Source organism: Hyla sarda, chromosome 4, assembly GCF_029499605.1.
Source record: "Hyla sarda isolate aHylSar1 chromosome 4, aHylSar1.hap1, whole genome shotgun sequence".
In the NCBI taxonomy this organism is placed as follows: Eukaryota; Metazoa; Chordata; class Amphibia; order Anura; family Hylidae; genus Hyla; species Hyla sarda.
This window is the reverse complement of record NC_079192.1, coordinates 327,484,680-327,498,749: the sequence shown is the minus strand read 5'-3', so window position 1 is coordinate 327,498,749 and position 14,070 is coordinate 327,484,680. Positions and strand designations below refer to the sequence as shown.

The 14,070-nt window shown below is 44.3% G+C and overlaps 1 protein-coding gene across 4 annotated transcripts in view; it reads left to right on the top strand.

Annotated features, from left to right (window-relative positions):
- FAM193B (family with sequence similarity 193 member B) overlaps positions 1 to 14,070 on the top strand; it is a 74,762-nt gene that overhangs the window by 39,447 nt on the left and 21,245 nt on the right. For all 4 annotated transcript variants that reach the window (XM_056575022.1, XM_056575023.1, XM_056575024.1 and 1 more), the window contains 2 exons: positions 411 to 606; positions 7,250 to 7,480. In XM_056575022.1, the coding sequence (XP_056430997.1) occupies positions 411 to 606; positions 7,250 to 7,480 (427 nt within the window). The remainder of the gene's footprint in view (positions 1 to 410; positions 607 to 7,249; positions 7,481 to 14,070) is intronic.

The following is a 14,070-nucleotide window of genomic DNA, read 5'->3' as shown; positions in this document are numbered from 1 at the left end:
CTCCATACAGGTATGTCAAAAGTTTGGATCGGTCGAGGTTTGAATGTTCAGGTCTTCCTGTCTTGCTTCATTAGACCGGCTCTATTATAAGTCTATGAGGCCTGTCGTATTAAGCAAAATGGGAAGAGCAGCAAGACCCAGAGTGAAGTGCTCAGCTGCATGTTCTCCTGGCTTTATCTAGTTATTAGTGGGGGGTCTGAACTCAGAGGCCCTTACTGCTCTAAACTTTTGCCATATTTGTCCTTTATTTATTTATTTTTAAGTGACAGTGATACTTTAAGGCCATATTCACTTCTGTTACAGATTGTCATATCTGACAACATTTGACATAATCTTTTAATGGATGCCACAATGCAATTGGGAGGTGCAGCTGTTCTGCTTCACTGCAGATTTTAACTTTAATGTTGTAGGGATTCAACATGCAGAGGACACAAATTTTCTAATGTATCAAACTGCTTGGCCACACAACCCTGTGAAGCAGATGAAGGGCTTGGCGAAGATGAAGACAGTAGTTCAGAACGCAGCTCATGCACTTCTTCCTCCACAAACCAGAGAGACGGCAAGTTCTGTGACTGCTGCTACTGCGAGTTTTTTGGCCACAACACGGTAATATATCAACTTGTTGTTTTTCTTTGAAATATGTAGAATTTTAAGTTAAACACACAAAAAATGTATAAAAACACCATTGTGTATCTCTTCCCCGATAATAATGACTGAATTATTTTCTAATATGCAACTAGTTACATCTTAGGTGTATCTATCTCCTAATGGGATTTTCGGGGGGTCAGAAAATCTAATTTGTAATACCTTTTTTCCTTTTTTTCCCTCTTGTTTCTCAACTCTAATGGTCTGGACACTTATTACACATATGCATTGTGAAAATCAAGAAACTGAGCTCTTTTGTTTTATGAAGTCATGTGAGACTGTTCAATGAGGCGAGCACTGTCTTATCACTATGGGTGCATCCTGATTCACCTAGATCAGTGGTTCTCAACCTTTTTTCCCTGAGTACCCCTTGACAGCACATTCCCCAAAAAATTTTACCCCCATATTAGAGACATTTTGTAATGATAATAGTATAATTCATATGCTTTACTTTCGTCTATAACAGGCCCAGAGTTGTTTACTTTTCTTTTCTTCACTATCTGGCCTAGACCGCCATTAAGATTTCTCCCTTACAAGACTTCTCCGCAGAACCAGCCAAACAAACATTTTAGGTTCCTTTCTGCAATACAATACCCACCTATTTACAAACGCCCATGTTTATTGTCACACACAGTAATAGTACCCGCTTTGTGTCCCCATAAAGTTGCTAGGCCCCCCCTCTGTGCCTCCAAATATAGCTGTAGGCCCCCAAACTGCCCTATATATAGTTGTAGGCCACCATACTGTCCCACTTTGGTGCTCCACTGCTCCTCTGGTCTGGGGACCTATTGCTGTGGCTCATAGCAGTAGGTCCCCGGTCTGCAGGGGCAGTGGAGCAACAAAACTGATGGTTGTTACTGCCCACAGCAGCCCAGTGCCTGCGCTTCCCCTTTGCTGTCCTCCTACTCTGCTCTACGGTGCAGTGATGTCAGCCTACCACTTCTTTCAAAGTGGACCAGATCAGTAAACAGTGGCTGTGGCTGCCATTACTGATTTTTTTTTTTTTTTTTTTTTTTTTAAAGCACCCCCATGGAGAACTGCTAAGTACCCCTTGGGGTACTTGTACCCCAGGTTTAGAACCACTGACCTAGATGACATTTCAGCAAGCAATAAAGTTTTGTAACATGGCTTAAAGAAGTTCATTTGTATCCTGTCTGAAATTCTCTTAAGTCATGTAACAAACAACCAAAGGAGAATGTAGAAATCAAAGAACATATAGTATTTAGATTAAATACCCTTCCAAACAGACTATTAAAAGACCAAACTGATAACCTAAAGTGTGTCTCACTCCATGGAAGCAACTGAAACCTTCGGTTTTCTGTATTCTCCTTAGCAACTGAGTATAGGATAACTCAGCTCACCCTTCCAGCCAGACGCCTGTCGCACGGCACCGTGTGAACCAACACCAAGATAGCAATGAAGAAATAGATGGTCCAGCGCAGGATAACGTGCAATAAAAGCCAAAATTTATTGTAGATTCAAGCCATAGGACAGCAGGACACAAGGTTACGCGTTTCAGCCGGACAGACCAGCCTTAATCATACAAAGATACAAAAAAAGTGGCCATTCTTTTATGGGAAGTGGTGGAAGGGAACACCCAGGTGAACACCTGATGTAATCACGCCCACCAGATCCCGCAGTAGAAATACAAAGACATGTGTATACACTAAACATGTACTGGCCGCTTTTAGTCAAATTGAATGGGGATCTAATTTTTCATGGGTCACGGCAGATGTCTCTGCACTATATTCAGTTATTCCCCACGACAAAGCAGTCACTGCATTAACATGGTTTCTGTCTACATACTCACAATACCCCAGTCACCTCCAGGAATACATTGTCATATGTGTAGAATTTTTACTTTCTCATAACTATTTTATGTTTGACGATGTATACTACCTGCAGGTCACCGGAGCTGGTATGGGGGCGAAATTCTCCCCTTCTCTCGCCAACATATATATGTGTTGGTGGGAGAAGGGGATTCTTTTCGCCCCCAATAATCCTTTCTTTAATTGCATTCGGTGGTATGGCCGCTACATTGATGACCTCCTGTTTATCTGGGGATCCGATGTGGCGGCAGGTGACACCTTCACTCAATTCTTGAATGATAATCAGATAGGACTCAAATTTACAGTTTCCTTCAGTACAAGCACCATTTCTTTTTTGGATCTTTACTTGAAGGGCGATCATGTCTCTAAATCCATTGTTACCACCACATTTCGTAAAGAATCAGCATCTAACACGATTTTGCATTCCTCATCTTGCCATCCCCCCCACGTGATTCGCAATCTTCCCGTGGGAGAGATGATAAGAGCTAGAAGAAATTGCTCTTCATTGGAGCTCTTTCACAGGGAGGCTGATACTATTGAGGCACGTCTTAGATGCAGAGGTTATCCAAAATGGAGCATAGAAAGAGCGAGGCAAATTGCACTAAACAAAAATCGTTCCCAATTAATTTCCTCTGCCCCTAAAGTACATAACTACCCAGAGTCTAGTAGCACAGCCATACCGGAAAATTCACCACAACAATTACAAAAAAGCAAAAAGCCAGTCATGTTTGTTACCCAATACAGCAGTGATTATAATACCATCTGTCGCCTAGTCCACAAATACATACCTATTATTACAGGTGATCCATTATACAGTTCCATTATGGACTCAGGCTACAGATGTGTCTCTAGAAAAGCTCCCACCTTGGGACAAAAATTATCCCCGAGTCTTTTCACAAGCACCAGGTCTACTGCACAAACATGGCTTACCACCAAGGGCTTATACAAATGTGGACATAAAATATGCATTTGTTGTAAATTCATGCACAGTGTTGTAGAATTTAGTTCTTATTCCACCGGAAAAAAATATAAAATACAACAATACATAAATTGCAATACTATGCATGTCATTTACATGTTTTCCTGTACTATCTGCAAACTCCAATATGTTGGATGCACTTCCAATTCCCTCAAAACTAGGACCAGGAAGCATATCTCAGACATTGCCCATTTTCACTCCCGACACACATCAATGGTGACCCAGCACTGCGCTCGAGCACACCAGGGAGATTATTCTTCCATGATCTTATGCGGAATTGAAAGAGTTATTCCACCCAAAAGAGGGGGTGATTTCAGACAAAAATTGTTAGACCGCGAAGTTTATTGGATTATGGAATTAGACTGTAGATTTCCTAAGGGCCTTAATCGTAGACAGGATGTGATTTTACATTACTAATATTTAAATAAACTTTTCATTATGAATATGCAATTAAAATAATTTATGGCATCCGTGTCCACGATTACGACCCCATGTCTCCTAATGCCTCTCTTTTCTATTGGTTTTATGGTTATTGTAATTCACAGTTGTATACTTTTGTATATACTATATATGCCCATATAATATATTTGGAAATTTATACCCTCTGTCATATTTGTATACTTGAGAAATTTACATACCTATAACCAGTTTGGGCCATCTCTATATATCTATCATTATACTAAATTTTTTATATAGTTATATTCTAAAAAATGTTTGTTGTCAGTATTTTAAATTGTGTTCATTTTTATATGTATACACATGTCTTTGTATTTCTACTGCGGGATCTGGTGGGCGTGATTACATCAGGTGTTCACCTGGGTGTTCCCTTCCACCACTTCCCATAAAAGAATGGCCACTTTTTTTGTATCTTTGTATGAATAAGGCTGGTCTGTCCGGCTGAAACGCGTAACCTTGTGTCCTGCTGTCCTATGGCTTGAATCTACAATAAATTTTGGCTTTTATTGCACGTTATCCTGCGCTGGACCATCTATTTCTTCACTCCTTAGCAACTGTCCGAGAAAAATCTATATAGCATCTCACATAAGTGAGTACAACCCTCACGTTTTTGTAAATATATTACATCTTTTAATGGGACAACACTGATGAATTTACACTCTGCTACAATGAAAAGTAGTGAATGCACAGCCTGTATAACAGTGTTTGTTTTTAATGTTTTGTCCCCGCAAATAACACACAGAGATTAAGGATTAAAGTGAGTACACCCCTAAGGGGGAAATGTCAAAATTGGGCTGGTGTCATGTGACTTGTTAATGTTACAAAGGGGGAGTGGGAATGGGGAGCTGGTGTTATTGCTATCACACTTTCTAGTAATGTCACTAAAAGTTCAACATTGCACCTTATGCACTGTCTGTGGATCTGAAAAAAGGAATAACATAAAGATGGCCTAGGCTATAAGAAGATTGTGAAGACCCTGAAACTAAGCTGCAGCTCTGTAGGCATGACGATACAGCGAATTCCCAGGACATGTTCCACTCAGAACAGGACTCTCTGTGGTTGACCAAAGAAGTTAAGTGCACATGCCCAGCATAATATCCAGAGGTTGTCTTTGGGAAATAAACTTATAAATGCTGCCAGCATTGCCGCAGTGGTTGAAGGGTTGGGGGATAGGGGGTATCAGTCCGTCGGTGCTCAGAGCATATGCCGCACACTGCATCAACTTGGTCTGCATGGCTGTCCAAGGAAGCCTCTTCCAAAGATGCACAAGAAAGCCTGCAAACAGTTTTCTGAAGACACAATGAGATGGGGTGAACCGGCACTGCCGCTTGATGCTAATTAGACATTCACCTTACGCTGACCACGAGGAACCTGACCTAATCCTGGTGTGTGGGGTGGAAATCCAGGCAATGGAAAATATAAAGTAGAACAAAGACAACTGTACTCACCATCAAGTGATAGGAATGTCTTTACTGTAGTCCGTTAGGCATTAACAGTACACATGTGTCAGGCGTGCAAGGAGCCGGAGGCAGAGGTGGTAACATGACAGAGCTGTTTCATACAATAGATGTGCTTCCACAAGCCGACACCTGATTCTAAACCCTATTGAACATCTGTGGGGCATCCTCAAATGGAAGGTGTAGGAGCGCAAGGTCTCTAACATCCAACAGCTCTGTGATGTCTTCATGGTGGAGTGGAAGAGGACTCCAGTGGCAACCTGTGAAGCTCTGGTGAACTCCATGCCCAAGAGGCTTAAAGGGGTACTCCGGTGAAAATCTCTTTTCTTTTAAATCAACTGGCTCCAGAAAGTTAAACAGATTTTACATTACTTCTATTAAAAAATCGTAATCCTTCCTGTACTTATTAGATGCTGAGTACTACAGAGGAAATTATTTTCTTTTTGGAATGCTCTCTGATGACATCACGAGCACAGTGCTCTCTGCTGACATTATTATAATAATAATGTCTTTATTTATTTATTGTTGTCCTTAGTGGGATTTGAACCCAAGGCCCCAGCACTGCAAGGCAGCAGTGCTAACCACTAAGCCACCATGCTGCCCTTAGCATACATCTGCTATGCACGGTTGCTAAAATGGACAGAGATGTCAGCAGAGAGCACTGTGCTCGTGATGTCATCAGTGTTCCAAAAAGAAAGGAATTTCCTCTGTAGCATTTAGCAGCTAATACGTACTGGAAGGATTAAGATTTTTTAATAGAAGTAATTTACAAATATGTTTAACTTTCTGGCACCAGTTGATTTAAAAGAAAAAAGGTTTTCACTGGAGTACCCCTTTAAGGCAGTTCTGGGAAACAATGGTGATGACACAGAATATAGACACTGGGGGAGATTTATTAAAACCTGGTTAGAGAAAAAGTTTCTGAGTTGCCTATAGCAACCAATCAGATTGGTTCTTTCATTTTTGATATGACCTCTGAAAATTTAAAGAAGCGATCTGATTGGTTGCTATGGGCAACTCAGCAACTTTTCCTCTGGACAGGTTTTGATAAATCTCCCCCTCTGGGCCCAATTTGGACATTTCCACACACAGATACCTTTTGAAGAGTGAAAATGGCAACTTAACATGCTTGACGTTGTAGCATCTTTACATAAATCCAGATTCCATAGGAATTAGTGTATGGATTTTGCTACTATAAGTGCCTTTTTGGTGATGTATGTGATTCTTTGGAAATAGTCATTTTGTTGTAGTGGCCCTGCATTAATTTGGTCCAAATTATTGCTCTGTTACTATATCTTCCTGGCAAAGTTAAACATGAATTTAATATATCTTTAAGATAAAAGGTGAAATTAAAGGGGTACTCCACTGCTCAGCGTTTGGAACAAACTGTTCTGAACACTGGAGCCGGCGCCGGGAGCTTGTGACGTCATAGCCCCGCCCCCTCAATGCAAGTCTATGGGAGGGGGCTTGACAGCTTTCACGCCCCCTCCCGTAGATTTGCATTGAGGGGGGCGGGGTGTGACGTAATGAGGGGGGGGGAGCCTATGATGTCATGATCTCCCGGCGCCTGCTCCATCGTTCGGAACAGTTTTTTCCAAATGCTGAGCAGCGGAGTACCCCTTTAAGGGTTCTGTAACCCTTTCATTTACAAAACAGTCTGGATCCCAGGTAAAGTGTTGCCCACACATATAGTTATCTATCAAAAAAGGTTTTAATGCAACACTCCAATAACAGAGAAAAAAAGAACTTATTTTTTATAGCATAATGTGTACAGCGGAACACATTGTGATTAAATAAATGTGTGTTTCACACCTTGGTGTGTGTGTAGATATATATATCCTTTTTGAAATTATATAAATATATATTGTTTCCTGTCTTTTAAGCCTCCTCCAGCCCCAACTAGTCGAAATTACCCAGAGATGCGTGAGAAACTTAGATCACGTCTCACCAAGAGAAAAGAGGAGGTACCACAAAAGAGACATCCTCCGGGGGAGCAGACGGCTGTGGACCATCGAGATGTAGACGAACTCCTTGACTTTATCAACAGCACTGAACCTAAGAGCACTAGCAGCAACAAAGCAGCCAAGAGAGCCCGACATAAGCTGAAGAAAAAGGTAAAAAAACGACTGGATCACCGGACAAGTGGGAAAGGGGCCTTAGGGTATGTTTCCAAAGATCATATGTGGATGACACATATAAAAAGGCAGCACCTCTTTTTACCTTCCACACATCCACCCTAAAAGGTGACACAGTCCATTTAAAATAAATAGAAAAATAAAACATTTGCTTGCCTGCCATTTAGATAGTGCCTAGGTTGACATTATGTCAACAAAAGAAATTTGTTTCTATTACCAATAACCATTACCAATAGTTGTCACTTTGTACTCAACTAAAGAAGATTTACCATGTAAATCCACAAAAGTAAGAAAGAATGTCTGCACTCGCCATTTAAGATGAAAAAGATTTGGACTTTATTGAATCTTTCGTCTTTCCTCACGAATAATCGGACTCGAAAGATTCTTCAAGGTTTCACATGGCAAAAAATAAAAACATAAAAATAGTAGCACTGAACCTGTAGTTGTGAATAAAAAAAGGTGAAAATGCTTGCCAAATAAGTAAATTGGGCTTCCCTTTAGTAAAGGAGTTTGATGACCTAGATAATCAATGTGTTGCTATACTGGCTGACCTGTTGTCCGGGGAGACTCCAAAACTCGAAAAATCGATTGTTTTTCAGAGCACATCTTTTTCTGGTGGCAATAAATCTAAATTCTGTCAAATTCAGGCAAATCTAAAGAATGTATTGATTTCGTTGCAGAATCATTGTCTTTTATTCTCCGTAATAACACTTTTACTTTTGATGATATGTGGTACAAACAGCTACATGGTACCCCAATGGGGTCCCCAGGATCATGTACCCTGGCAAATATTTATCTGGCTATTTTTGAGTTAATGTATGTCCACACTCTCAGGAACCCCTTCACCCGGTTTGTGAAGCGGTTCCTGAGATACGTGGATGACATTTTAATAATCTGGGATGGTACTAAAAATGATTTTGAAGAATTTGTTAAATATCTAAATAATGACATGAAAATGCTATTTACACACGAATATGGAGGAAAGTCTTCAAACTTTCTTGATGTCTCACTTAATATTGATTAACTCAAATTAAAAGCTACAGGGATAAGAAAAACTATAGGAAAAAAATTGCTGTTGCATTATCATAGCTCGCATCCTTTTTACATAAAAAAACAATATTCCATACTCAGTTCATTAGACTTAAAAGAATTAGTAGTGACAGTAGCCAATATCACACACAAGCAGAAGAATTAACACAGACACTTGGAGAGACAATATCCCGAACCTATCATTCAAAAAGCATTTCTGAGAGAATAAAAGAGACAGGAAAGAGCTTTTAATCCCCAACAAACAAAAAAAAAAAGGTAAGAAGAGCGATAAAAAATTTTATTTTTTCATTTGAAAATTGTCCCATGAATAGTAAAATAAAAAATGCCATTATTTCGAATTGGTATATGTTAGAGCAAGATCCACTACTTAATGAAACAGCTAAAAAACAAACCGATAATAACCCTAAGAAAAAATGTATATTTTTATTTTTAATAGTCATGAATAGTTAGAAACTCATACCGAATCTAACTGGCATTTCCCCTGTGGATTATTGCAAACATATAATAAAAAAAAGTATATAAAATTAGGCAGCTATACAGTTAAATTAATCAATTTATTTCTTACAGATCTAAATTTGTAGTCTATTGTCTTGTCTGCACCTGAGGCTTTTTCTATATAGGAAAAACCAAAAGGAATCTTAATGTTAGATTTCGAGAACATTTATATTCTCTACGTACAAAAATAGGTCCAACTAGATTTATTTCCCATATAGATGCTTATCATGATGGGAAAATTTAAGATATCCGATTCGCAGGTCTACAACATATTCCACAACAACCACAAGGTGTAGACAGACATATAAAATTATTGCAATGAGAAGCAAAGGGGATCGTGAAACTCAAAGCGCTGATCATTTCTATTGGTTTTAACATGTGAACTATGTATTTGTGTTAATGAAGGGTCATTCCTTTGAACTCTTATTGTGTTCTCCATGACCACTTCCTCTGGCGGAGAGTTCCATAGTCTCACTGCTCTTACAGTAAAAAAAAAAAAAAAACTCCTATCTGTGCTGGTGTAGAAACCCTTTTTTCTCGGTAGTCTCCATTGGGGGACACAGACACCTTGGGGTAAATCTTGCTGACACTAGGCATACAAAAAGAAAGTCTGCCCCTCCTGGCAGGATATTGCCTACTGACTCTGAGCTAATCAGTTTTAGCTTAGTGTCAGTAGGAGACAGACACAGGTCTGGAGTTCTCCAGACCTGGTCTTCTTTTTTTATTTTATAGCTAGGGCCTGTTTGTAGGTTCTTTTTCACCTTTTTATATTCTTTTTTTTTTTTTTTTTTTAGGTGGGGGTTCAGGAGCATATCGCTACCTGTTCCCCCATATGCGGCTAAGCGGCACGGGGCATAGAGTATGCACCGTTAACCCCTTCCCGCCAGCGGCTGGGGTTGTACCTTTTAGTCCGGGTCCTCCTACCTTCCCTGCTCGTCCCGCTGTCTCAGCCTGACGTGATGCAGGTGACCATAGCTGACTGTAGACATCTTAGGTGAATATGGCGGATTAGGGTGAGTATGTCCCTCTCCATCTGCCTCTGGGGGTCCCCATTACCTGGGGTCCCAGAGGGATTTTTCTGGGGGTGATGGCTACCTTTTTATTAAATTTAGGGATAGGAGTTTTCAGCCTCTGCATCTTCTCTCTCTATGCACAAGGAGGGGGGGGGGGGAGGATAGCGGGGCAATCCTCCCCCTTCCCCCACCGCTGGCACTACTTACTAGAGTTGTCAGTGCTCCAGCGCCTGGCCGCAGCCCCTGTGAGTTCCACTGCGGCGCGCTTTTTACTTTTAGTTTTTGCCCCCATTTTCGGGCATGAATTGTGCTGCAGGGTGCATATTAATTGAGACCACAGCTGCGGCCTGCACCCAGGACTTGGCTCCGCCCACTTCCCGCATTAGGTGCGCGCTGGCCTTTCTCTATTCTGCGACCAATTAATTTGGGGGGGGGGGGGGGGGGGTCAATTTCTGGGCACCTTCCTCTCTGGCTCCAATAGGACACCGTTCTGGTACTGTGACCGCCTTGTTCTTGGGTAAATGCAGCCGGCACCTCCCCCTTCTCTCTGCCTTCTTGTCTGCAGATTCAGCTGCTACCTGCCTCTTCAGCCAGCCGGGACACAGCTCAGCCACAGCCTGCTTTCAGCTCCAGCAAGGGACACAGAACCTGGGTGAGTGAGATTGTTCCATTTTATTGCTGACTACTTATTGCTAGCAACTATGTCAGACCACAGACCCGAACCCCCCCTCCTCCCCCCCCCCCCCCCCCCCCCCGGACAGACGACTGCAGCCTTGGTCACTTACTATTCTTTTATGGACTGCCAGACCAAAATGCCCGGTAATTCCACTGAATCCACCTGCATCACCACGCGCTCCATTCCCCGTGCCTTTCTTCTCAGAATGTCCCTCCGGAACGTGCAGTGTCTGCTCCTCCCTCAGTTTTCTCCCTTTCCCAGTCGATCTCCGACCTGGCTAGGGTCTCCAGATCAGTGACTTCGGCCTTGGAGCGGTTGTCCCTTCGCACGAACCCCAAGGAGTCCTGCTCAGTCTCTAGTGACCCCCACTCTCTGCGCTCTCACAATCGTCCTAAAGTAACTTCGCCAGGCTCTTCTCCAGAGTCGCGTGTTCCGGATAGACTTTCTTCCCTTAGGTCACACTCCTATTCACCGGCAGTGCCCCCACTCTAAGGGCCGCTCCTTCGGTGGCCATCCCGGGTCCCCAACTCCTCATTATAGGTCTCACACGCCTCAGTCTAAGGCTACCATCGTACGCTCCCACTTTTCAGGGGAAGTAGTGGGTGATTGGTTGGAATCTTCCTCGGATCATGAGGGCCACTCTACCGTGTCTGATATGGTGGACAGTTTGATGTCAGCCATCAGGGACACTTTTCATCTGGAGGACCCAAGAACTTGGGATCCTGTACCAGAAGTTTCTTTTCGCTGTTCTCAGCTTTCCCCCAAGGCTTTCAGTTCTCATGCTGAATTTGACGCCTTACTGGATGTGGCTTGGAAGCATCCGGACAAACGTTTCCAGGGTTCCAAGAAGATTCAAGCTCAATTTCCCTTTCCTCCGGATCTGCCATAGATCCTCCAGTTTCTCGTCTGTCCAAATCTCCTACCCTGCCGCTGGCAGACACAGCACCCTTTAAGGATCCGGCGGACAAAAAGATCAAGAACTTGGCGAAATTTGCCCTTGAAGCGGCAGGTTTGCCCTTGCTATCCACCTTCGCTTCTGCTTGGGTGTCCAAGGCCGTTTCGGTTTGGACTTCTCAGCTACGGCAGGGCATCCTGTCAGGCGCCCCTTGGCAGACTTAGCTCGTTAGCTCTCTCAGGCCGGGGACTTCCTCTGTTCGGCGGCATTGGAGTCAGCCCAATGCACAGCCTTTGCCTCAGGTAACTTGGTGGCGATTCATCGGCTGAAGGCGTGGGATGCAGATGCCTTTCTCCGGTACTCGGCTCTTTGGGAAACATCTAGATGAAATTATTTCCAAAGCTACTGGCGGTAAAAGTTCTCTGCTGCCGCAGAACAAACCCGATGCTCCAATCAACGTCGGAAGACTGCATGCTTTCACCCCTTTTGGTCCTTTGCTTCAGGCCGTCCTGCCAAGCAGGCGCCCTCCCACTCTCAGAAAGCCCCTTCTTTCAAGGCACGTCCTGCCTGGAAGCCAGACAACCATTCTGGTGGTTTTGCGGCCAAGTCTGCTAACCGTAAGACTCCCTCCACCTAAAGAGATGCCCCCACCCATGTCCTCTTTTTGGGTGGGTGGCCATCTTTCTCTTTCCCAGGACGTTTGGCTGGCGCAAGTTCAGGATGCCTCGATCCGGGATGTCATATCCGATGGTTACCCGATAGGATGCGCTTCCCCGGGATCGTTTCTTCAGATCCCTCCCTCCTTGTTCCTCCTTTGGCGGTAGCCTTTCAAGTCGCTTTAAGTACCCTCCTCGCTCAAGGATTGATTGTGCCAGTTCCTTCACGGGATCGTGTTTCAGGGTTCTACTCAAATCTTTGTATTCCCCAAGAAAGGGGACTCTGCCCACCCCATTCTGGACCTCAAGCTACTCTACCGCCACTTGCAGCTACGTCATTTTCGCATGGAGTCCCTCCGCTCCGTGGTAGCGTCCATGGATCAGGGGGAGGTTCTTTCCTCAGTGGATATCCCAAAACTTGGAGAGTCTTCATCTCACTGTACAGACTCTGTCTGTCTTCGGTTGGGTGATCAACTTGGAATAGTCCAATCTTCCTCCCTTTACAGTCCATTGTCTTTCTGGTTCTCCTTTGCGACATGGCAGCTGCCCGTGTTCGTCTTCCATTGGACAAGCAACGCCCCCTGTAGGAGGGTGTCTGTCTCCTACGGCGCCCCTCTCTTTTTCCGATTCGCTTTTGCATGGAGGTGCTGGGCCGGATGCTGGCGGCCATGTAGACGGTCACTTTCGCCCAGTTCTGCTATCGCCCTCTTCAGCTGGCCATCTTGGCCCAGTGGAACAAGTCACTGTCCACACTGGAGGTTACAAACAATGCGAGTCTCCTGGGTTGGAGAGGTGTGTTTCGGGGCCTAACAGTCCAGGGTCGCTGGTCCCCTCAGGAGGCTCGCCTCACCATCAATCTTCTGGAGCCCCCGGCCATCTGTCTCTGCGTCCTCCAGAAGATTCTCCTACAGGGTTGTTCTGTTAGAATCCAATCAGACTGGCGTATATCAATCGCCAGGGCGGCAGTTGCTTAGTGATGGAGGGGGTCTCCAAGATTCTGCTCTGGGCCGAGACTCTGGTTCACACACTCTCCGCGATCCACCTTTCAGGTGTGGAGAATTGGGAAGTGGACTTTCTCAGCCGTTCCTCTACATCCGGGAGCGTTTTCGCAGATCTGCGATCTTTGGACGTGGTCCTCTTCACGTCTCGCCACATCAGACAGGTTCCTTGCTTTGACGCAAAGTCACAAGTCCATCTGGCTCTGGTGGCGGATGCTTTCATCATCCCGTGGTCGTCCTCCAGTCTTCCTTACCTCTTTCCGCCTCTCCCTCTCCTGCCCAGGGTTCTGAGGAAACTCAAGGCGGAGGGCGTTCCCGCCATTCTGGTGGCCCCAGACTTTCCCAGGCGCGCGTGGTACGCAGACGTATCCCTGCGTCTTCCAGTTCGCCTCGACCTGCTCTCCTAGGGTCCTCCCTACCCCCCAAATTTACTTTGCTGCATTTGAACATGTGGCGGTTGAAACCATGGTTTTGAGAGCTTGGGGGTTTTCTTCTGGGGTTATTCGCACCATGCTTTGGGCTCGGAAGCCTTCCTCCGCTAGGATTTACCACCGCACTTGGCGAGCTTATTTCCGTTGGTGTGAGGTTCAGTCAGTCTCCCTGGTTGTCTTTTCCGTTTCGCGTCTTCTTGCCTTCTTGCAATCAGGTCTGGATCAGTTTTTGGCGCTCAGCTCCTCTTAGGGTCAAGTGTCGGCACTTTCTATTCTTTCAGCGACAGTTAGCTTCTAACTCACGTCCGCACCTTCCTGCAGGTCGTGGCCCATGCGGCTCCGCCATACCGGTCTC